Source organism: Geotrypetes seraphini, chromosome 1 (genome assembly GCF_902459505.1).
Source record: "Geotrypetes seraphini chromosome 1, aGeoSer1.1, whole genome shotgun sequence".
Classification (NCBI taxonomy): domain Eukaryota; kingdom Metazoa; phylum Chordata; class Amphibia; order Gymnophiona; family Dermophiidae; genus Geotrypetes; species Geotrypetes seraphini.
The window spans coordinates 29,328,330-29,353,130 of NC_047084.1; the positions used below are offsets into that span (position 1 = coordinate 29,328,330).

At 42.1% G+C, this 24,801-nt stretch overlaps 1 protein-coding gene across 1 annotated transcript in view; it reads left to right on the plus strand.

Moving 5' to 3' along the window:
- The window catches only part of SV2C (synaptic vesicle glycoprotein 2C), a 139,591-nt gene that overhangs the window by 15,900 nt on the left and 98,890 nt on the right, over nt 1-24,801 (plus strand). Inside the window, exon 2 of the mRNA XM_033929201.1 lies at nt 14,192-14,372. Coding sequence (XP_033785092.1) covers nt 14,192-14,372 — 181 coding nt within the window. The remainder of the gene's footprint in view (nt 1-14,191; nt 14,373-24,801) is intronic.

Consider the following 24,801-nt stretch of genomic DNA (forward strand, 5'->3'; position numbering starts at 1 on the left):
TGACCAGTTCAAAGGCAAATTAAAAAGCTATTTAAGAACACCTTCATTCTGTAACATCCCATGGACAGTAGGACCTTTTTCCATCCTTTCCAAAATTCTCCTTTTTTTTAATCCTCTACCCAATTGGTTTTACCCTATGGGCCTGTTTTACAAAACCGCGCTAGCGGCTGCAGCGCGGTAATGGCCCCGAAGCTCATAGAGATTTAAAGGGCTTCAGGGCTGTTGCCGTGCGGCTTTGTAAAACAGGCCCTATGTGTTCTTCTATCCTACACCAAATATATTTCTCCTTTTCCCTTCTTGTTTCAGTCAGTTTGATTGTTCTTGTATTTTGTGTTAAATCAATACGTCTGTTTTAAATTTTATTGTACCCTTTTAAATTTTGATACTTCACTTGGAAACTTTGATAAGCGATTGAATCAAATTTTAATAAAACTTGAAACTTGAACCATATTCTTTAAATAGCACCTAGTGGATGATTGAGAACCCCACTCAACAGTGCCTAGGAGCTAGGTACCACTTATAGAATCAGCCTAAGGGTTCACACGCCAACCATGAAAGCTGCAAGAGAGACCAGTTCAGCGCAGGCTGCCAATAATGCTGGGCTGTTTCCAGTCACTGGCATTGAATAATTGGGTCTATATTTGGCCTTCTCAAACTTAGCTGGCTATGTAGATTTTAAGCGCTGGCTGGCTAAGTTATAGTGGCCAAAATAAATCTGCTCTTTGTGTGGCTGATCGGTGCTTAAAATTGGCAACTATCACATAATAGAGCCGCCCAAGTTTTAAGCTCCTAACTGCTAATATTCAGCAGAGATAGTTGTCCATCTCCCGCTTAGACGGACAAACACTATTTAACTAGCCAGGAGTCATTTGTGGGCAGTTAAATAGCACTGAGTAATGGGCCAATGGTCTTTATATACCTTCATTTTTTTTGTTGTTTATATTTTAAGCCCAACTCATTCCCATTTGTCTCAGCTTCCTCACTTTTATGTTCTACAAAAAACAGGTATTTTTGTCCTGGCTCCTAAACTTCTTTCACCAAATTTAAGATGCTATTGAAAACTCATTCTTTTTGAATTAAGGTTTAGCATGCCCTTCTGGAGGATAATGGTTCTTTGTGTCACAGATACAGAGGCTACACTATTTCTTCTGACTTTTTACTCTTCTCCCTGTCTGTTCTTTGTTGTGAATGAGTACTTTCCTATCATATTTATGATTTTATTATTGCATTATACACTGCTGTGATCTATATAATCAGTAATGGCAGTATATCAAGACCAGAAAACATAAACATACAAACTCCACCTCTGAAATAAATCAAATCATTCTTCAGACACTTCATATCCACCTATCTGCAATATTGTCAGCAAATTTGAATATCCAGTAAACAGATTCTTGGCCCTGTGGCAGAAATATTTCTGATTTTAGCTTCTGCCTGTAGTAGGAAGATGTTCCTAGTTTGCTTTCCTGAATTTCAATTGTATATAGTAAAATTAATCTTTTTTTTATGCTAGCCTTCTGGTTTGTCTGGTATAACAGCAATATATATGCACCTGTTGTGAGACCATCACAGTAAAACGAGAGAGATTGTATCATGGAGGAGACTTTATAGTAAGTGATAAAGGTGGAAAAGTAATTCTGCAGAGCATCACTCCCAAGAGAGGAGGTAGGGGTTCCCTTATTCCTGCCTGGCAAGTCGCTGACTGAGCTCTGATTGGGGAACAGAGCTGCAGAGCCTGTGAGAGTGACACCTTTGATAGTTAAAGGATATGACTACTACTATTATTAATCATTTCTATAGCGCTGAAAGGCGTACACAGCGCTGTACATTTAACATTTAATAGATGGCCCTTGCTCAAAAAAGCTTTCAATCTCTAATATGAACAGGCAGGACATCTCAGGATTATGCAATGGGTATAGGTATCTGACAGTGAGTGGGAGTTAAGAGTTGAATGCAGCATCAAAAAAGTGGGCTTTTAGCTTGGATCTGAATACATATTGACTCTGACAGCCTGTTCCAGGCATATGGCATGGCAAGAAAGATGGGACAGAGTCTGGAGAAGGGTACAGATAATATGGACTTACCCAATGAGTTCACGGGGGAGCATAGGAGTTTGAACTATATTCAGAAACGGGGATCCAATGAAGTGACTTGAGGAGAGGGGGGTAATGCGAGCGTGGCAGCTCTCATGGAATATGAGTCGTGCCCACAATCTGCACTTTTAAAACAACATTGACAAACTTTTGTGCTTTTTAAATTTCTCATATTAACTTTCTTCACTCATATTAGTTCATAAAATTAACTTTTTTTGATGAAGTTTGTGTACTAATCTTTAATTTCTGTATCTTGCTGTAGTTTTTCCTTACAAAATTCCACTAATTTTTGCATTAGTATCCTGTTTCCTCTTTTGTTTAGACCAGCCGGCGGCACAAACTTTCCAGCCGGCGGCACACCCAGAAGTGTGTGGAGGCCCATCTGGCCTCGACCCGCTTTGGTGGAGGGATCCGGGAGGTGCGGGGAGAGGAAAAGAGATGCCGGCTAGGAGAAGAGTCATTTGCGCCAGCTGACTTCCTACAGGACATGCTTCTTGCCGCGAGAGGCACATCCTGTAGGCAGTCAGCCAACGTAGACGACTCTCCTCATCGCCAGTGTGCCATGGCACACAATTTGTGATACACTGGTTTAGACGAACTGAGCCATTAGACCAAGTGTCTTTTAGACCAACTGACCCATTAGATGTTGTGTATTATAGACCAATTGTCCAATGGACAAACTCTCAGAGCATTTGTCAGTGATCCCTTTTCGTGACAGGTGTTTTATGACAGTATTTATTTTATTTGGTTTTATATACCATCTTCATACATACCATCATTCAGGAGAGAAGTTAACAGAAGCCCATGTTAAGTTGGGTAATTTTGCTACAAGCTGGGAAACCTTATTTCTCAACTTGTAACAGCCCATCCATGTTACCACCAATATAATCAATCCTACCATCACTGGTATCAGTACTGAGGAATTTCTTTCTCATTAGTTCAATCTCCCCTTAGTGCCATATTTACCATTCCCTAATTCAGGGATATACACCCATGATCCTCCAAACTAAAAGCTTTCCCAGGCATTCAGAATTTTTTCCAACCCCTGTGCATATATTGAAGCAGTTGCAAGGTGGAGGTGGCAATTTATTTTTAAGTATTTAGTTCATGCCTTTTTCTAAGGCCAGTTACATTCAGGAACAGTAGGTATTTCCCTGTTCCTTGGAAGCTCACAATCAAAGTTTGAATCTGAGGCAATGGTGGGTTAACTGACTTTCCAAAGATCAAATAGAGCCGCAGTGGTACTTGGACTGGGCTCCCCTGAATTTTAGCCTGCTGCTCTAACCATTAGGGTAATCCTCCACAGTTTATGAGCTGGTGAAGCAGTTGGAGTATTTTTTGGGATGTTGTAGTTTTTTTTTGTGGATGGGGCCTTTTGTTGCATAGTGAAGCAGTAGTGAGAATTGTTTTTTTTAGGAATAAGGGCAATTTGCAGGGTAGTAGTGTAGTTGTAAAGATAGCTTTCAGGAGTGGGGTTGGATCACAGATTAGCGATGGAGTTGCAGGGATAGATTTTGGGGGGTGGGGCAATGTGTGAGGTGACGGAACAGTTGCAGAGAGTTTTTGTAGGTAGAGCCAGCCTGAAGGTTGGTGGAGTGGTAGCTTTTAGGGGATGGTATAGTTTGTAAGATGCTGGGGTAGTTTTTGAGGTAGAGCAATTTGTGAGGTGATGAGGCATTTGTGGGATTAGTTTTTGCCTGGGCCAATTAGCATGTTGTTGGTGCAGTTTTTGATGATAATTTTTGGGGTTTGGGGTGAGGCAGTTTTCAAGGAGTAGATTTTTGGGACACAGAGTAGATTTTGGATTGACAGAACAGTTGCAAAGGGATAAATTTGGTGGGGGTGGAGGTGGGAGCATTTGGTAGTGCTAGAGCAGTTGTGGGGTGGAGGTAATCTTGATGCAGTGGGGGAGTTTAGGAGGTTAGGAGAGTAAAGAACAGGTAGAAGCTATTTTGGAAGGAGGAAGTTCCTAATTGCTGGAACTCTTCTCACAGAAATACATTGTACCATTTATTTGGAGGGGTGGGACTTATTTCTCTGGAATCCCCAGTCCAGTTTGATGCATTTGTGAACTCTGTGTTTCATTTTTTTTCTCCTTGCCAAATCTCATCCCATTCTGTTAAAATTTTCGGTTATTTTGCTTTCAGACAGACTTTTTTTTTTTTTTTTTTTAATCCATTTTGTATAATTCTTTCCAACTTTTGATTGGAAAGAATAAAAAGTAAAAAACCCAGAGTTGCTTTGTTGTACAGTTATGGGGTAAGTGCCCAAAGTTCCCCTATATTATACAGTATAATAAGAAAACATTAATATCTAGAAATAGCGGTATCTCATACACACACAAAGGGAAAAAGTCAGTAGTAGGATTAACACTTTGTTGGGCCCTAGGCAAAGATTCACATTGGTGCAGAAGTTAAAGCTACAGCCTCAGCACCCTGAGGTTGTGGGTTCAAACCCACGTTGCTCCTTGTGACTCTGGGCAAGTCACTTAATCCCCCCATTGCCCCTGTCCATTAGATAGATTGTGAGCCCACCAGGATAGACAGGGAAAAATGCTTAATAAATTAATGTAAAAACTTAATAAATTCTTGTAAAAACCGTTCTGATCTCCCCTGGGAGAACAGTATAGAAAATGGAATAAATAAATAAACATGCTTTTAGAAACTCCCACATATGCCCCCCTTTCTCCCTCTGATTATGACTGCAGAGTGCAGAGGAAAACCAGAAGAGGAGGAAGCATCATGTAAGTGCTGCTTACTGACCCCTCCTGCCAGCTGGAGGATAATGCTCAGGGAGTAGAGAGAATAGACAGAATTTTGAGAGTTGTAGTGGTTCCAGTTTTCCCCTTCCAACTCTTTCTGCCAGCAGCTAACTCACCAGGGCAAAAATCGACCTTAGGAGCTATCAAATTAGCAATTCTAAGAGGGTCTCTCCCAAACATTTGGCCCTAAGCATGTGCCTAGTTTATCTACGCCTTAATCCTGCTGTGGTAAATAGATGATTTTACAGTTTTTACTGTGGGCTAGATTCACTAAGCAAACCGATCACGTACCGATCGGTTTGCGAGCCCTTTGCGACCCGATTTCTCTCCTACAGTATTCACTAACCTGTTTTGCGATCCGATTCAGATCCGCACATGTAAATGAAGGGAATTGCATGCAAAGTAGGCAGGGACACGATTCACTAAACAACTTTGCTGATTCGACTGTGCTGGCTGATCAACCCAGAAAGCAACTGCTGAGGACCAGTCGCTGAAGCCCTTTCCGACTGCCTTCTGCCGCCCTGCTCTCAGCCCTGTCAGCCCCAATCTCCTGCTTCCCCGATCTGCCTGCCTGCCCCGACTGTAGCTGCCCTGCCTGCCCCAATCTGCCTGCCTGCCTCGACGCTGCCCTGATCGACTGCCTGCCCTGACTCTCCCACCCTTCCCCGCAGTGTAAGCCCGTGGTTTTAACCCGCAGACTTTACAGCAGGTTAAAACCACGGGCTGTAAAAAAAAAGTTTTAAAAAAGAAGAAAAAAAAGTGCCAGGCTGGAGGTCCAGCACATGCACAGACCATCTAAAGAAGGCGTGCACATGCGCGAGGATCGCTATAGAGTGATCCGTGCCGGCAGATGGGGGCGTTCCTCCGATCGCCCCCATCTGCATGTTGCAGTTTGGTGAATTCGTCGGACCTGCCCGGATCGGGCAGCTTCTTGCCTGCTGCTTCCTCCTCTGATGGATTTCCTCTGCAGTGAGAACCAAGCTGGGCCTTGTGTGTGGGAGAATTAACAAATATTTATATTACAATGGCAATCCAATGCACTTGTTTACCTTTGGCTCAGTAAAGGGTTAATCCTGTCCTGTTTCTGAGACTCCAATATTAGCCCTCACTTTCTTTGGACTGAAATCCATTTCCTACTGTCTTCTATTGTCTATCACTCAACCAATTCCTAACTTAATTTTCTGTCTTGGGTCTCACCTTCAGGCTGTTCATGCTTTTCATCTGTCATCTTTATGCTGCCTTTTATCTGTCATCTTTGTGGAACAATGTTAAAAAAACATGTACTGAAATCTAAGTACACCACATCCAGAGCTCATTTCTGTTTTTTAAAAAATATTTATTTATACAATTTTGCATTTTACAATGACAAAACAGTCAAAGTAAATTATACAATGTAAACAGAAATCAGTAATTTTAGAACAACCATGTTCTTTCAAATTTAACAATCAAGGACAATATCAATCCAAACTTGTATTTGTTAGTCCACTATCTCAGGAGAAGGAGCTAAATAAAAGGCATATCCTAATATATAAACTGAAAATAGTTTCAGGAAAATAAAGATAAAGGTTGAAGTAGTTTTAGACACTTTCCTTAGAGCGAGTGAAGTCGCGAGTTTGAGACTGCTGCTCTAAGAGATCCCACGTGCCACGCCCCTGATCTACCCCTTGCTTCTCCCATATCCATGCCCTCTTGCAGTTATGTGCTCTCATAAGCTTTCTGTGCTAGTTTTCTAGATAGAAACGTAGAAACATGATGGCAGATAAAGGCCAAATGGTCCATCCAGTCTGCCCATCCGCATTAACTATTATCTTTTCCTCTCTCTATGAGATCCCACGTGCCTATCCCACACTTTCTTGAACTCGGACACAGTCTCCATATCCACCACCTCCTCCGGGAGATCATTCCATGCATCCACCACCCTTTCTGGAAAAAGTATTTCCTTAGATTACTCCTGAGCCTACTACCTCTCAACTTCTTCCTATGCCTCTCATTGCAGAGCTTCCTTTCAAATGAAAGAGACTCGACTCATGGAACTCCTTTCCAATGAGAAAAGACTAGAGAGGTTAGGGCTCCTCAGCTCGGAAAAGAGATGGCTGAGGGGAGATATTTGAAGTCTACAAAATCCTGAGTGGTATAGAATGGGTATAAGTCAGTGGTTCCCAAGCCTGTCCTGGAGAACCACCAGCCAGTAAGGTTTTCAGGATAGCCCTAATGAATATGCATGAAAGAGATTTGCATGTAATAAAGATGATAGGAATGCTGACCTGCCCCATGCATATTCACTAGGGCCAGCTGGGATCCAGGCCCACCCAAAATTGAGTGTCTGGCTATACCCCTGATAGGAACACACAATTTATCTGAGTAGAAAGGGGGCTTGTATTCTACCTTTTTGTGATTACACATTCAAAGCAGTGGACAATGGAGGATTAAACGACTTGCCCAGGGTCACAAGGAGCAGCACTGGGATTTGATATCACAACCTGATGGTGCTGAGGCAGCAGTTCTACCACTATCACCAGTTAAAAACTTGGTCTCTAATGCCCCCAGGAATGCCTTTGCTCACTGTAGATAGAGGCATGTTCATATAGGCTATATGCACTTATGTGGCCTGCATACTGGATGAGCAATGTTACAAAAACCCATTTCCATAGGTAAAGCTCTGTTTATCCCACAGAAAAACGTTTGAAAATATAAGCTTATAATAAGAAATTGCCAGTGCAAGCTGAAAGGGAGTCTGGTAGAGGTGGATTTTCTCTTCCTTCCCCCACCCCAAAACTTCCCATAAGGTGATCTGCTCCCCTTGTTTAGAAGAAACTCTGGTGCCGGCCTCTCAACCATTAGTGCAAGGACCAGAGGAAGTGAAGACCTTCTACCAGCGATGGTGTATAAAATCCAGGATCCCAACACCTGATTCTGATTTGAGAGGAAAAAAGGAACCACAGAAAAAGGTTGTATTATATTCCCAAATCAGCAATCAATTGGAAATGAATACCATTTAAAACTAGAACTAATCAGCAGGCTCATAGGAATGAATCAAGAAGAGAAATTATTAATTGCATTTGAGTTGACTGCCTGAATACGTTCTATCCATGGGAGATATAAAAACAGAGAAATCCTGATCATTTGCAGAATACAAATAAGAGACCAGCCTGATCATCTCTGCAGTTGTACAAACAAGATTAGCAGGACTTTGGTCATTAATGGAGAGCTCTCAAGCTGTTCTGTTTGAATAAGACAGCACCCAAAGCGCTCATTCCAAGCAAGAAACAAACTGTTGCATGATTTTGGCATTTATTTTTATGTGGCTATGCAAAAACTAATGTGGAAAAATAAACAAGGATATCATTAACTCATATAGGGTGGGTTTTTTTTCCCTTTTCATTAGTTCCACTCTAAAGTTTCTCACTTCCCTACAATAAATGGAATTTGGTTTTATTGGCAATATTATGTTAAACAGAGGGCTGTTATTGAAAATGAAGGTTCTGGATAAACTTTCTGAGCAGAAGGGATGATCAAGCCAGCTTATAAGTGCCAGCTCTGTGGGTCCCTGAGCACCCTTAATATTTTTGGGACCTCATGTGACTGCAGTCGCGTGCTTTATCTTTTCAGTGCCGCTCTGTCTTTCATGGACTTGCATGCTGCAGTGCTGCTTGAGCAAGCTAGGATCTGTAACAGTGGCATACCAAGGGGGGGGGGGTGACAGTCTGTTCTGAGTGCAGCTCATTTGGGGTGCTCCAGTCCAGAGTCCGCTCTCTCCATGCTGCAACCTGTAAGTTTCGGGCCATCAGCAGCATTAATTAGCCCCGGAAGCTTTCCATCTGATGCAAAATTCTGCCTCTGCAGGGACAGGACATTGAAGCAGAGAGAAAGCTGCTGGGGGTGCCAGAGGCAGTGTGATCTGCTCATGAACAATGCCGGCAGCCCATTGCTTACAGACGACAGAGACAGAGGTATGAGAAATGCCGCACCCGGTTGGAGGAAGGGACAAAGAAGAAAACCACCAAATTGGAAGGGAGGAAGAAAGAAGGACCACCTGGGAAGGGAGAGGAGAGAGAGATATCAGATCATAGAGAAGAGAGGGAAGAGAGCAAAGAAAAAGAAAAGGAGAGAGAGATGGAAGGAGGCCGGGATGCCAGACCATGGGGTAGAGGCAGGGAAGAGAATATGCCAGTTTACGGGGAAAAGGGAAGGATAGGAGATGAGAGAAATGCTTATGTTTGGAGGTTAGGAGGAAATATGGAAGGAAATGAGACAGAGATGCAAGCATGGGGGGAAGGGGAGGAAAAGAGACAGATGCCAGTCCATAGGGTGTTGTGGGAGAGAGAGATAGAAGGGAAGATTGAGATACCAGCCCTAGTAGGAGGAAAGTCACTTAATCCCCCCATTGCCCCAGGTACATTAGAAGTAAACCTGCTGGGACAGACCGAGAAAAATGCTTGAGTACATGAATAAATTCATACAAACTGTTCTGATCTCCCTTGGGAGAATGGTATAGAAAATTGAATAAATAAATATTTTATCACTTTGTAAGTATTCCAACTGCCATTTTTATTTCCTTAGGAAATGAGATCATAGAGAATGACACTTTCTCAAAAATTGGATGCATTAAGTCTTGCCAGATTTCAGATGCATGTTTCATTTCTAATACACTAAGTGTGTTTTTGCTGTTTCCAAAGGAGTCATTTCATTAACCTTCACATATCTATGAGTAGCTTTCTGAATTTCTTCCAGATTTTTGATCCGTGGGTAAAAAGATTAGCAAAATGCCTTCCCTATTGTAAAAACTGACTTTCTTGTTTGAAGATAAAATTGGAGGCTTTCAGCATGGTTATTAAAGCAGTGAGGACCGAAAACTAGTATAATTTTCAAGATATCTACATTGAATATTCATGAGATGTGTTTTTCTACACGTGGCTTTAGGACAATTAGGGGCCCTTTTACTAAGCTGTAGTATGCGCTAGTGCACACATACCACAGCTTTAAAATGCTTTACATTGGAATTGCACTCGGGCATCCTGCAGTAAGTATCAAATCACTGCACACTAGCAAATATTTTTACATTTTTGTTGGAGGGGCATGTCTGGGGATGGAGAGTAGGTATACCTTTGCCAATCAATTAGCGTATCCACATTACCTTGCACTAAGGCCCCAATTCTATAAACAGTGCCTAAAACATAGGTATTGAGGAACATGGCACATTAGAACATGAGATAGACACATCCCATATACAGACCTTAGCATGGCTTCTACTTCATTGCAAATGGAGGTTTGCAGCTGCAAAATGGTGACCTTATTGTAAAATCATCAATGATAGAATGCCACAATTAAAATATGTGCTGGGTTGCTGGTTGGGATTTGAACTTATGACATCTGGAAAAGGAGCACAGGGCTTTTACTTATTGAGCTACAGCAGATTCCAGGAAGGAGTCTCTGACTGCCCAGTGATATGATAGCTTAGCAGATCTCTAAGCTATCATATCATAGGTAGTCAAAGACACCTGTCTATAAACTGCTATAGCTCAATAACTAAAAGCTCTGTAAAACACACCTTCCTATCAAACTTTCAGGAAGTCAATTAAAACCTATCTCTTTGATAAATTTCTCTGACTCCATTCCTGCCTTTATATATCTTTAAAATGCTTCCAGATAAATTTGACTAATCTAAACATGCTAATGTACAGTAATTTGAAAGTCTTTTTTTGTAACATCGCTGTCTGTATACAGTCTCTTCTGAAAAACCGCTCTGAACTGTTGTGGTATTGTGGTATATAAAAAATAAAGTTGTTATTATTATTATTACTCCTGAGCTTCTTAACTTCATCCTATGCCCTCTCATTCCAGAGCTTCTTTTCAATTGAAAGAGACTCAACTCATGCATTTACGTCACATAGGTATTTAAACGTCTCTATCATATCTCCCCTCTCCCGCCTTTCCTCTAAAGCAGGGGTAGGGAACTCCGGTCCTCAAGAGCCGTATTCCAGTCGGGTTTTCAGGATTTCCCCAATGAATATGCATGAGATCTATTTGCATGCACTGCTTTCAATGCGTATTCTTTGGGGAAATCCTGAAAACCCGACTAGAATACGGCTCTCGAGGACCAGAGTTCCCTACCCCTGCTCTAAAAATATACATATTAAGATCTTTAAGTCTGTCCCTATACGTCTTATCATGAAAACCACGCACCATTTTAGTAGCCTTCCTCTGGACTGACTCCATCCTTTTTATATCTCAGTCAAGGTCTTTGAAATGTAGCATGGCTAACTGCTAATCAAACCATGGATTCTCAGGTCAAGGTGAATTGGTTAGCATTTTTCATATATTGGATCACTCTTTTGTGTGCAGTGGTCTGCAAACAGCTTCTGTACTGCCATTTGTGTTGCATTAGCTAGAACTTCTACATGTATGTATTAAAGAGCTTCTGGACTCCTATCATCAGGAAATATAGGCGCTCAAACTTCTGGCCCAACTTTAAGGAAGAGAAAAGCCTCAGAACCTCGTCAGGAGCTTACCACTATTTCTTAACTGGAAAGGGTTACTTCATAGGCAAAAGAACCTCCTATATTTCATTGAAACAACTTTTAATATTCATGATATGAATCCCTTTCAAAACTGTTCATTGCATGTTGTGTTGCTATTCAAATCTCAAATACAATTAAGTTTTCAATTCTTGCTGCTGTTAATGTTGAACTGCTCCATTCCAAATGTAGGAGAACAAAAAAATTTTCATATGTGGAATTAATCTGATCCAGTCCCACCTTGTTGCATCAGGGAATCAGGTCCCTGTCTAGAAATAAGAACTACAAAAGGATTGTTTATGAAGCAAACAAACTTTGTCAAACTTATATAACAAATCTGAAACTTACTGATCTCGGCACTACTCAATGCTCATAATTCTGCAAAATGGTTGCCTGCCTCTTGACTTCCTACTATATTGAGCAGAAGACGTCACATCTGCAACTCTGTATTAATATGATGCTGTCAAAAATCTTTCTATATACATACAAAAACAAGGACCTAATAAAACCAATGCCATTAAATCTTACAGTTTAGACCTTCCAGCTCTTCTGTGTCTAATCGGTATATTCATTCTTTGCAACGGAGTAGAAGTTTTCTGTACCATCCATAGGAAGAATCAGGAACGTGGTCAATAATTGAACATCTTAAATCTGCAATCGAGTGGTTTTTATCCAGCCTATGCCGAACCAGAGGCTCTTAAGTCTGTTTACAAGCAATGAAGCTCCAGTGTTCTCTCATCTACAGTATATCCGAAACTGACAGGAAGTTTAGATACATAAATGATGCTCTGGACATGGAATGTAGTATGACAATGGACTGTCTCCATTTAGTTGAAATTGATTTCTCAATGTCAGGGGCTTAGCAGAATACTCTTCCAGTTAATGACTCTCCAAGATAGCTTGCAGCTGCTACATTAGGGGTTAATCTAATATCTTTACAAACAAAATTCCATTTGTGTGTAGATCAGCACAATGTACCAGTGAGTTTATTCTCACAGTTTTTATTTAAGAAGAAGGCTTGATGTAACTAACATCTACTTCTGAATTAAATAAACTTTCCCTATCCTTTCTGATCTTTAAGAGATTATTTTGCCACCAACTCAACATGTGGCCATTCCACAGAAACAGACTATGGAGAGCATAATCAAAACTTTGAAGCATCCAAAAACCCACCTAAGTTGGCACTTGGACATCCTAATAACAGGGACGTCCAAGTGCCGATAACAAAAGCCAATTTTCTGGACATTCATCAGCACTTCTAAGTCGCTGTGTTTCTAGAGCTCAAAGGGGCATGTTGGGAGGTGTGTTTTGAGTGGGCTTAGACCTGGACGTCCTGAGGGAATGACCAAAGCTTTCCTTTCCTAGGCAGAACTTAGACACACAGTTGCGTCTAAGTTCCCCAAAGCTGCCCAAACTGACACGAAGACCACTGGAGGGTGTAAGACATGACCCTCCCTTACTCCTCCAGTGGTTATGACCCCTTTTCACCATCCAAATAGGACATGCCCTGACATCTCCCCACGTCCCCCATCTTCTCACATTTACCTGACATCTTACATTCCCCGACATCTCCCCACATCCCCTGACAAACCCCTTACCTTCAGATGAGAAATCAACAGGAGGGAAGCCCACTTCCTCCTGTCTATAGGGCCATGTGCTCAGAATGACGGGCCTACCCTCTCCCAATGCATCCTGGAATTCAGTGGGAGAGGTCTTAGGCCTTGATTGGCTCAACATTGTGATTTTGGTCCTTGTTTTGGTATCTGTTGATTTTGAACAGATGATTTTTTTTTCCCTGTTTATCACAGGGATAATGTTATAAAAGGGTACCTATTCTGTAAAGACAACATGTGTTCTCATGTGCCTTTTTAAATTGGGCACCCAACCCCAGCAGGGAAGAGATCCTTATATAGCAATGTACACCTACAGAAAAGGAGGTGTAAATGGGTTCTTGAGCTCTGTGATTGTGTTGGCATACGAAAGTATGAATGTACATTTCAGCTGCATCCCTGAACTTGCCAAACTACATGCCCAAGAACATCTTTGCATAGCCTATAGCATTTTGTTAACATATGTACTTTTATTTATTAGCCCATCCTCTAAAAGGAACTCAGAACAGGTTGATAATCAAGTACTCAAGCATTTTCCCTATCTGTCCTGGTGGGTTCACAATCTATCTAATATACCTGGGGCAGTGGAGGATTAAATGACTTGCCCAGAGTCACAAGGAACAGCACAGGATTTGAACCCATAACCTCAGGGTGCTGAGGCTATAGCTCTAACCACTATGCCACACACTCCTTGTTTGTTTATGTTTGGCTGCACAGTTTTTATAAGGGCTCCTTTCCACATGGAAAATCTTGTATATAATTATTTCCTATATAATAATAATAATAATAATAATTTTATTCTTGTATACCGCCAAAGCCATGGTAGTTCGAGGCAGTTTACAACAAGAAGTGCTGGACAATCAGCGAACAGGTCACAATTCAAAGTCATCAATACAATTTTACATAATGGAAGAAGTGGAAAGATATATAGTTCTTAGGTTACTGGTTGAATTAACAGAGCTATAAAAATCCTTAGTTTACAAATCGGTTGAACAAACTCGTTTTTACCATTTTTCTAAATTTGAAGTAGGTTGAGGAATGTGTGATAACGTTACTGTCCTTTTGTTACTGTTATTTATATTCTTTCTGTAGAAACCTTGGTAAAATTATATGGTCACATTTGAATTAATTTGACATCTGTGTGTAAATGTGGGTTGGTAATTAAAAAGTAATATTTGCTGTATTGATTTGTTATTTTGTGTATTATTACAGGTTGCATTGTATATCTTGGCATGATGTTAGGGGCATTCTTCTGGGGCGGCCTTGCTGACAAGATGGGGAGGAGGCAGTCTCTTCTCATTTGTATGTCTGTCAATGGATTTTTTGCCTTCCTTTCATCATTTGTCCAGGGTTATGGCTTCTTTCTCTTCTGTCGTTTGCTCTCTGGATTTGGGTGAGTTCCGTTTGGGTTTTTTCTGCTTAATAATGTATAAGGTGTTGCAAAAATGGAGTGATATTCATATTTTCTTTTTTACATTTGGAGTCTTTTTACTAAGCTGCAGTAAAAAGAAAATGGTTGTAGTGTTCCCTTGCATGGGTTTTTCCTGAGTACTAAGGCCATTTTTACTGCAGCTGTTAAAAAGCCAAATGAATAAAGATATTTAAAAAAAAAAAGCCAGCCACAACCAATAAGATCATTGTGTTCGGAAAATTCTGCATTGTTGAAAACAAATGTCAATCCAAAATATGTTGAAACCAATGCAATGACCTTTTCATGTGCAGAAGTAAAATTGTGGAATAGCCTTGTTGGCCAAATTCAGATATGCAGTGATAGGAGTTCATTCAGAAAACTATTAAAAACACAACTATTTTTTGATGCATTTCTTTGAATATTGATTTTTATTGTTGTAAGAATTAATTCTGTCTGTTTCCACTTGTCCTGATTTAACATTTTATGTATGTAACCATTTTGATATAAAACGGTATAAAAATTTTAAAAATAAAATAAATAAATAATTTACCTTATGAGCATTTACTGTTATCAGTAAGGGCTCATGCTAACTGATTAGTACAAAACCGTCCACTCTCTACTGTCTGACATGCTCCCTCCAAAACAAATATTTTGTAGGGAGCAGTTAGCGGACAGAGTTTTGGCAGGTTCCACAGGACATCTAAGCACAGCCTGCCATATGCCATTTTAAGCTGCATGTAGGTGCACATTAGAAACATAGAAAAATGACGGCAGAAAAGGGCCATAGCCCATCAAGTCTGCCCACTCTAATGACCCACCCCCTCGACTTTACCTCTCTAGAGATCCCACATGTGTATCCCATTTACTTTTAAAATCTGGCACATTGGTTGCCTGAATCACCTGCAGTGGAAGTTCGTTCCAATGATCAACCACCCTTTCGGTGAAGAAATACTTCCTGGTGTCGCCATGAAATTTCCCTCCTCTGATTTTTAGCGGGTGCCCTCTTGTGGCCGATAGTCCTTTAAGAAAGAAGATATCATCTTCCACCTCAATACGGCCTGTCTCCTTTTTATTGTTTTGGCTGTCCTATCATGATTTTGTATTTCTTTTCTATCTTTGCTTAGTTAAAAAAAAAAACACCTTTATTTTCAATCCTTAATATGTAAATATAGCATTTACATACCAAATAGAACAGTTTCACCCCAGTTTCACTGTATGCTTGGAACAAGCTGCCCAAATCCCTATGGCGGGCTCCATCTCTGGCAGTGTTCAAGACCCGTTTAAAAGCCTACCTCTTTGAGGGTGCTTTTGACTCCTAACTCCTGTCTCCTTGGGACCTGCATCCCCTACCCTCTATGTCATGTCTGGTCTGTCCAAGTTAGATTGTAAGCTCTTCTGAGCAGGGACCGACTATAAATGTCAAATTGTAAAGCACTGCATACTCCTTTCAGTGCTATATAAATGAGTAGTAGTAGCAGAGTAGTAATGAACCCTTCTAGATGCAAGTCCCCTTCCCACTGTTATTGACAACTAACCCTATATACATGATTCTCTACTTATTCATTGAATAAATGGCTTCTAAGTACATAAGCACCACTATACTGGGATAGACCAAAGGTCCTTCATGCCCAGTATCCTATTTCCAACAGTGGCCAATATGTGTCACAAGTACCTGACAAAGTCCCATAAAGCATCAAGATTCTATGCTAGTTAGTCTAAGAGATAAACAGTGGCTTTTCTCAGGTTTTAATAATGGCTTATGGATATAGGCCCGGATTCTGTATAGGACGGCTTAGGAGAGGCGTCCTATACAGAATCAGGCCTACACTAAACCCTGATTCTGTAACCGGCGTCCATGTTACAGACGCCGGTTACAGAATCGGGTTAGAGTAGACGCGGCCGCTATACTTTTTGCGGCAAGGGATCTCTCTGCCGCTATAAGTATAGCGGCCGTGGCCGCCTGTCCGATTGTTGGCAGGAGAGTGCCCAAACCCTCCTGCCGGAAGATGCCCCCCCCCAACACTACCGATCACCGGCAGAGCCTGGGCCAATCAGGTCTTAGATTAAGTGGGGATGGGTGGACCCGCTATGCCTAAGGCCTGATTGGTCCAGGCTTCTAGAGCCTGGGCCAATCAGGCCTTAGGCTTCGCGGGATGGGCCGGGAAGGGGCGGGTCCGCCTCATTTCGATGAGGCGGACCTGCTGGCTGGACGGGCAAGACCCGTCTGGCCAACAAGTAAAAGTTAGTTTGGTGGAGGGGAGGTTTGGGGGCTGTTAGCACAGGGGGAGTGCGGAGGGGGGGCATTTTCCACCAGGAGGGATTGGGCACCCTCCTGCCGGTGATCAGTAGTGTCGGGGGGGGGCATCTTTCGGTAGTGTCGGCGCGGGCATCTTTCGGTAGTGTCGGCGGGGGGGGGGGCATCTTCCGGCAGGAGGGTTTGGGCACCCTCCTGCCGGTGATCGGTAGTGTGGGGGGGGGGCGTCTTCCGGCAGGAGGGATTGGGCACCCTCCTGCCGGTGATCGGTAGTGTCGGGGGGGGGGGCATCTTCCGGCAGGAGGGTATGGGCACCCTCCTGCCGGCAATCAGACAGGCGGCCGCGGCCGCTATACTTATAGTACAAACAACACTACACTCAATAATGTGCCAAAAAATCCTAATATAGAAACAACAAAGAAGCACAACCAGTCACAACAGGGTTTGAATGGGGGACGCTCAGAATAAGCTACAACTAGCCTGAAACAACTCCACTCAAGAGGTAAAGGGGGCTCTCAGTGTGAACCATCAGCAATGGGAGCAGAAGCTCCGATGCTTCACTTCCGGGCTGAGGCGGGAAGCCTCCACCACCACACCATCATTGAGCTCCCTATGTGTATATGATAATAAAAGACACCTATAATAAGGCCCTAAATGAATAGTGAAATCAACCAACCCGTGAGCAATTTAACTCAAATGGTGAGACTACAACCTGAGCGACCCCCACGCAAACCCTGCCAGCCGAAACCCGCCAAGATAACAGCAAAACACAATCAAACCATACTTAAATTCAATCAAAATATACTTATCCAAACCAAACTGCCACAATGAAAACGCCAGGAGCCGAAGTTCAACCAAGCTGGTTTCGGGGAGGAGCCCTTCTTCAGGAACCAAGCCCCCGACCGCAAACCAAAAGACAAAAAAATGAAAAAAAATACAAAATGCCGAAAAACGAGGCGGGACGGCTGGAGGGAGGGGTGACCGAGCGGGAGAGCACTCACGCTTAAAAAGCGGACCAGGGACACGTCATGCATAACCCAACCAATCACACAACACGTCCTAAATCACACATACCGGGGCGGGTAAAAGAAACAAGCCCCAAAGCTGCAAAAGGAAAGCAATAAAAGGAAGACAGTAAAACCCGTGCAGTACTCAAAACCAACATGCTGAAAACCACCCAGCACAGAAATTCTACACGCAAACACGGCACCCAGAAAGGATGGAAGGGAACCCTAAATGATGGTATTCCATTCCACACTTTCATTAAGGCCAAGGGGAGCAACAGATTGAAGTTGGAAAATCCAATATTGTTCCCTAAGGTTTAACTGAAATTGTTTATCCCCCCTGAAATCCCAGGGAATTTGCTCCAGCACAAACCATGTCAGATCAATAAACTGGTGACCGGCTTCCAAACAATGAGGCACCAGAGGGGCAGCTAAAGATACCGTTTTGATCCGACTCCTGTGTTCTTGAAGTCTTATCCTGATCTTTCTACTTGTGCGCCCCATTGTGGGGACACTTGAAGTTCACTGCCACGGTGAACGCTGCCAGGGTCACTTATTTGGATACCATGGTCAGCAAGTACGGTGGACATTTGGTCACAACGGTCTTTCGGAAAGTCACCGATCGTACCTCATATTTACACTTCACCAGCTGTCATCCTGCCAGGCTGCGTCAATCATTGCCTGTAGGGCAATTTCTCAGGATCCGCCGTATCTGTTCCTCATTAGGGGAGTTCAGAATTCAGGCCAAGCTGTTATGGCAGCGTTTTAAGGCACGCGGTTATCCAGATTGGACCATAAGGAGAGCCTATCGCAGAGCACGTTACGCCAACCCTGAGCTCTTGCGGGCTCCCACCATTAGACCGCCCATGGAAAAGCAGGTGTGTGTTATTTCATTTTCTGACCAAGCCCACCAGGTAGCTGGCATTGTGAGAAAGCATTGGCATGTTTTGGACCATCATGCGATCTTCAATCAGGCTCCTTGCATTGCTTTCTCTCGTCCAAAAAACTTGAAGGAATTGTTATCCACCAGAGGCCGAGCTGTCACCGGGGGGAGGCATGGTCCTTGCGGCCATTGTGATATGTGTGCATCTTCTCTATCTATTTCTCAATGGCAACATCCTCGGACGCAGCGTACTTACCATCTGAGATCCCAAACGTCCTGTGATTCTGCTTGGGTGTTATCATCTGTCCTTGTGCGCTCCACTATGTGGGGCGCACAAGTAGAAAGATCAGGATAAGACTTCAAGAACACAGGAGTCGGATCAAAACGGTATCTTTAGCTGCCCCTCTGGTGCCTCATTGTTTGGAAGCCGGTCACCAGTTTATTGATCTGACATGGTTTGTGCTGGAGCAAATTCCCTGGGATTTCAGGGGGGATAAACAATTTCAGTTAAACCTTAGGGAACAATATTGGATTTTCCAACTTCAATCTGTTGCTCCCCTTGGCCTTAATGAAAGTGTGGAATGGAATACCATCATTTAGGGTTCCCTTCCATCCTTTCTGGGTGCCGTGTTTGCATGTAGAATTTCTGTGCTGGGTGGTTTTCAGCATGTTGGTTTTGAGTACTGCACGGGTTTTACTGTCTTCCTTTTATTGCTTTCCTTTTGCAGCTTTGGGGCTTGTTTCTTTTTACCCGCCCCGGTATGTGTGATTTAGGACGTGTTGTGTGATTGGTTGGGTTATGCATGACGTGTCCCTGGTCCGCTTTTTAAGCGTGAGTGCTCTCCCGCTCGGTCACCCCTCCCTCCAGCCGTCCCGCCTCGTTTTTTCGGCATTTTGTATTTTTTTTCATTTTTTTGTCTTTTGGTTTGCGGTCGGGGGCTTGGTTCCTGAAGAAGGGCTCCTCCCCGAAACCAGCTTGGTTGAACTTCGGCTCCTGGCGTTTTCATTGTGGCAGTTTGGTTTGGATAAGTATATTTTGATTGAATTTAAGTATGGTTTGATTGTGTTTTGCTGTTATCTTGGCGGGTTTCGGCTGGCAGGGTTTGCGTGGGGGTCGCTCAGGTTGTAGTCTCACCGTTTGAGTTAAATTGCTCACGGGTTGGTTGATTTCACTATTCATTTAGGGCCTTATTATAGGTGTCTTTTATTATCATATACACATAGGGAGCTCAATGATGGTGTGGTGGTGGAGGCTTCCCGCCTCAGCCCGGAAGTGAAGCATCGGAGCTTCTGCTCCCATTGCTGATGGTTCACACTGAGAGCCCCCTTTACCTCTTGAGTGGAGTTGTTTCAGGCTAGTTGTAGCTTATTCTGAGCGTCCCCCATTCAAACCCTGTTGTGACTGGTTGTGCTTCTTTGTTGTTGCTATACTTATAGTGGCAGAGAGATCCCTTGCCACGTTAAGTATAGCGGCCGCGTCTACTTACAATGTAGACCAGCATTTTGTTGGCCTACATTGTAAGGGTCTCTTCCTCTACTAGGGAGACGCTTAGGGCCGCCTAGGTTCGCATAAGGCCCGCCTAAGGCCCTTAGGTGAGCTTAGGCGTCTTGCGGGCCTCCCTAGGCTCCCGGAGGCACCTTCAATATAATTGGCCTGCCTGGGCAGCATTTTTTTAAAAAGCATGCATCCCGATTGGCTGATTAGATAGCTGTAGGTTGCCTACAGCTGCCTACAATCGGGACGCACTTTGTAGAATCAGGGCCATAATATCCTCCAGAAACTTGTTTTTAACCCAGGTATATAAAATTAACTGCTTTTACCACTTGCTCTGGCAGTGAGTTCCAGAGCTTAACTATTTATTGGGGGTAAAAAGAATTCTCCTATTTGTTTTAAATGTTCTACAATGTAAGTTTATGGTGTGTCCTCTAGTCTTTGTATATTTGATAGAGCAAACAATTAATTTGCTTTTACCTGTTCCACTCCATTCTGGATTTTAAATAGTCCACTTTCATATCTCCCCTCATCTGTCTCTTCTCGATCCCTTGTCCTTAGTCCATCATGACAAGAAGTGCTCAGGAGACTTTTCTTTATAAGTTAATAAGCCAGGCTTGTATGATCAGGTTAGGGAGGAAAGGTAAGATAATGAGAATAAAATCATTTTTTTAAAAATCATATAAAATTTAAAAAGAGTTCATCATGTGATGTGAATTATTTTTTGTCATACTGATATTAATTATGGATAAACATAGTGAATATTTCAGTTAATTAGGATACAAGTTTACAAGTGTAATTAACATTTGATATATTGCTCAATTAGAGATCTTTCTGAGAGGTTTGCAATATATCATAAAACGAGAAAGGAAGGAAGATATGGAAAGTAATTACATAATAAAAGAAACAAAGATAAGCAGACATAATAGTGTTAAAAAAATACCCCCCCAATCCAGCAGAGGGAGGGGCCATGGATAGGGTTACCATATGGCTCCAGAAAAGGGAATATGGATTGAGACATCCAGGATTAATTTCCATTGCTTTCAATGGAAGTAAAACCCAGTTGTCTCAATCTGTCCTCCTTTTTCTGGAAACCAATCAATAAGGGAATAATACAGCCTTATATACTAGTACAAGCAAAACAAAAGACTTACAAGGCTACATCAGGGGAAAACTTCATAACAACTTCTCATTCGGTCAGCAAGCCTTATAAATCTTCTCACGCAACTCCAAAAGGCAGGAGAGATAATGCTGGTGGTGGCCATTTTGGGATCTTGTCATTACCCAGCGTTATCTCTCTTGCCTTTTGGAGTTGCGTGAGAAGATTTATGAGGCTTGCTGAGCAAAGGACAAGTTGTTATGAAGTTTTCCCCTAATGTAGCCTTGTAAGAGGCGAAACAGAAGTACTGACTGTCGGGATTATGCTGTTGGGGCAATCTATGAAGAAGGAAGAAACGGATGTCCCCAGATAAACTGTTCAAAGATAAGTCTCCTTTCATTCATGCTTGATATTTTTGAAAATTATTACACATAGGCAATTTTTTTCTCAGCTATAGCCATTGACAAATAGTTTTTTGCAGTTAAAAATTCACTGTTTTCCAGTTTCTGAAGAATAAAAGCTTTAAAAGTTAAACTTATTTATTAGATGAATGATTGATTGAATTTTCATGTATGGAGGTTTTTTTTCAGACCAGTGATGATAAGGACGGCTGTCCGTGTGTAAGGTCTGTTTTTCTCCATTTTTCTATTTATGATTGCTTACTTTTGTTGCTGTATTGGATGAATGTGAATTCCTGCTAAACACACCATCAGTGCATCTTTTGTTTTGCTTGTACTCCTAGCCATGGACAGAAGAGGGAAATTATCGCTCATAAGTGTCTATAGAAATCAGCATCTTCAGGTCCACTTTAAACTTCATCAGAGTGCACTAAGCAAAGGAATAATGGGAGTGAAAAGAGGGTGTATAGGGAAGAAGAAGTTGGGAAAATATTGAAGAGAGCCTGAATTTGATGATATATTAAGTGATGTTAAAGTACAAATGATTGTATTATATGTTACACTTATTGTGAGTTTTAAAAATGAATAAAGATTAACAAAAAAAAAAAAGAAGAGAGCCTGAATAGTAAACCTTGTGAATCAGGAGTAATAAGAAAAAAGTATAACCGATTATTTTTAGTTATGGTTCCTTGGGGGAGGGGGGGGTTCAAGTGCTTTTAGAATGTCATTCAGTGCTTTATTTATTCAATTAACAGATGCATGTATACTGAAGCAGGAGCCAGCAGGGGAAGCCTCGATCAGCTGATTGCGGCTCCGGAGCCAGCGGAGGAAGTTGTGAATCAGCTGAGCCAGCAGCTGCTGCTCTCCCCTCTGCCAGCTTTCAGATGATGGCGGCTCCGGAGCCATCAGCTGGACAGAGGGAAGTAGAATGGCGGCTAGGGGGGGGGGGTCAGAGAGACACAGCTGTTGTGCATATATTGTATGAGCGCACAACAGCAAAAACATGTGATGTAAAAGGAGGGGGAGGGGCGTTCCCTTTAGTGCATCACAAGGAGAGCTCATTAGAATACTAATGAACTCCTTGTGGTGCATTTGAATAGAGTTGTCAATGGCTGCTATGAGGATTGGTAGCAGCCGCGGAGAAGCCTTTTGATCATCGGGAGGAGAGTTTCCGTGCCAGTAAGACTGCTTTAACGAGTTTTACTGACACGGAAACCTTTTGAGCATCAGGGCCTTTCTCTGAGGAAAAGTACATTTTTTGCATGTCAGATTGATGTTTGTGCAGTTCTATCATCTCTAGATCCTAATCCAATTACTTGCTTTGCCCTTCTGTTCATGAGTCCTGCAACTGCAGTCATAAAAATAGCCACTATTTTAAATACAGCAATGCTACTCCATCCAGTACTACGAATGTTAAAACTTAACCTGATTAAGTTTGCTTAATGGGATCAATATAGTATTATCCTACTGAAGAAAATTGAATGTGACTGCTGCCTCCCCTCCCCTCCCTAAGTGAATTTCATACAAAAAATGTGGGTACTTCACCCAATTAAGTTACTACCTAAAATCTGGAAAACGGGAAATAATGTTGGCTCCAAACTATGCTGCGTTGTTTTTATTGGGCCAGAAAATGTCATTCTTTTATTTTTTTTTCTCAGCTCCATCTGTCAAAGGCTTGCTAATTCCTGAAGCAGTAGTATGTTTTAATGCTCTTCTGTGGCTGCTGCTGTGAGCCTATGACTAAAAGTCTGGCAGCAGAGAAAGCAAAGACTTCAGAGGTGACTTAGCAGCTGTTCCATTACTCTTGCCATATTACCACTGTGCCCTTATTTAGATACAAGGATTGCATCCTTTACTAATCTTTCTTTTCTAACAGCTAAAACTAATTTACTAATTAGATGATCCAAATAGCCTTTAATTACCTTATTTTGTACATGTGGTTGCAATTCTGCAGCGCTATGCACAAAACAACCTGATAAGACTGATAAGGAGGGGTTGTTGCTATGCTTTCAGCATAGAAGTAATTTCTCTAAGAAATGACCTGTCACACTGAGATCCAGCAGCTCTCCATTCACCAGCCATCTAAATCTTTAAGCAGCAGTACCAATACTTCTTTATAGATAACTCCGTCGTTGGTTGCAGCAAACAGAGGGTGATGAACTATTCCTTCAGATTTCCTTTGGGTTAGTGGTCTCATTTGAATACAACTTTGCTCCAGTGGTAAAGGTAGGACTGACTGGGCCCCAAGCAGAAAAATTAAGATCCAAGTTCCTAAGTTTCCAAGTTTGTTTGGGATTTGTTTTCCCACTTATTGTAAAAATATTTAAGCGGCTTACAAACAATATAATAAAGAGAGGGAGAGGGCAGTGTGCTATTTCAAAACATGACAGTAGGGGAAAAGGGGAAGAACTACAATAATTTATAGGAAAGTGGGTAGGTTTGAATGATAGGTAGGATATTTGCGCTCAGTCTGTCCAATCTAGATCAGCCGTACCATGGAGTTGTCCTAAGGTGAAAAACCCAGTGAGAAATAGAAACCTGGGATAAGGAGTGTTTATAAAAGCATAGGCAAGGATGTAAATATATGGGTCAGAGAATAGAAAGGATTTTTAGATCCACCTTAAATCTATCCAGGGATGTCTGAAATCTTAAGCGTGGCAAAAGCTGATTCCAGAGCTCAGGTCCTTGCACTGAGAAAACTGAGCTCCTAGTTATATCAGAGATGATTTCCCAGAAGGTGAGCACAATGAGGTGGTTTTGATCTGATGATCTAAGAAGTCTAGTAGGGTAGTATGGGGTCAAATATCTACTTAGGTAGGAAGGTGTTTTGGTAGCGCGTATTTTGAAAACAAGCAGAAGAATCTTGTAAGTTATACAATGTGAAATTTGAAGCTAGTGAGCGGATCAGCAGAGTAATATTGCCAAATTTGCGGTGTCCGGTAATAAGTTTTATAACAGCATTTTGGATGAGCTGGAGACGTTTTCTATCCTTTAGTCTGGTCCCTCTATACAGTGAATTACAGTAGTCCAGACAGCTAATTACTAGGGAATGTACTAGAACATTTAGCGCAGATTGATCAAGAAAATTACGAATTGAATGGATGAGTCAGCGTTTGTACATAGAGCGTTGAACAGCCATGCCTATGTGGGAAGTGAAAGAGAAGCTAGAATCAAGGGTGACCCCTAGAACCTTAGTGGTGTTTACAAGTGGGACAGCCACAGAATTCAATAAGATGGGGAAGGAAAGAGTAATGTCTCACTGAGAAGAGAAGTAATTTTGA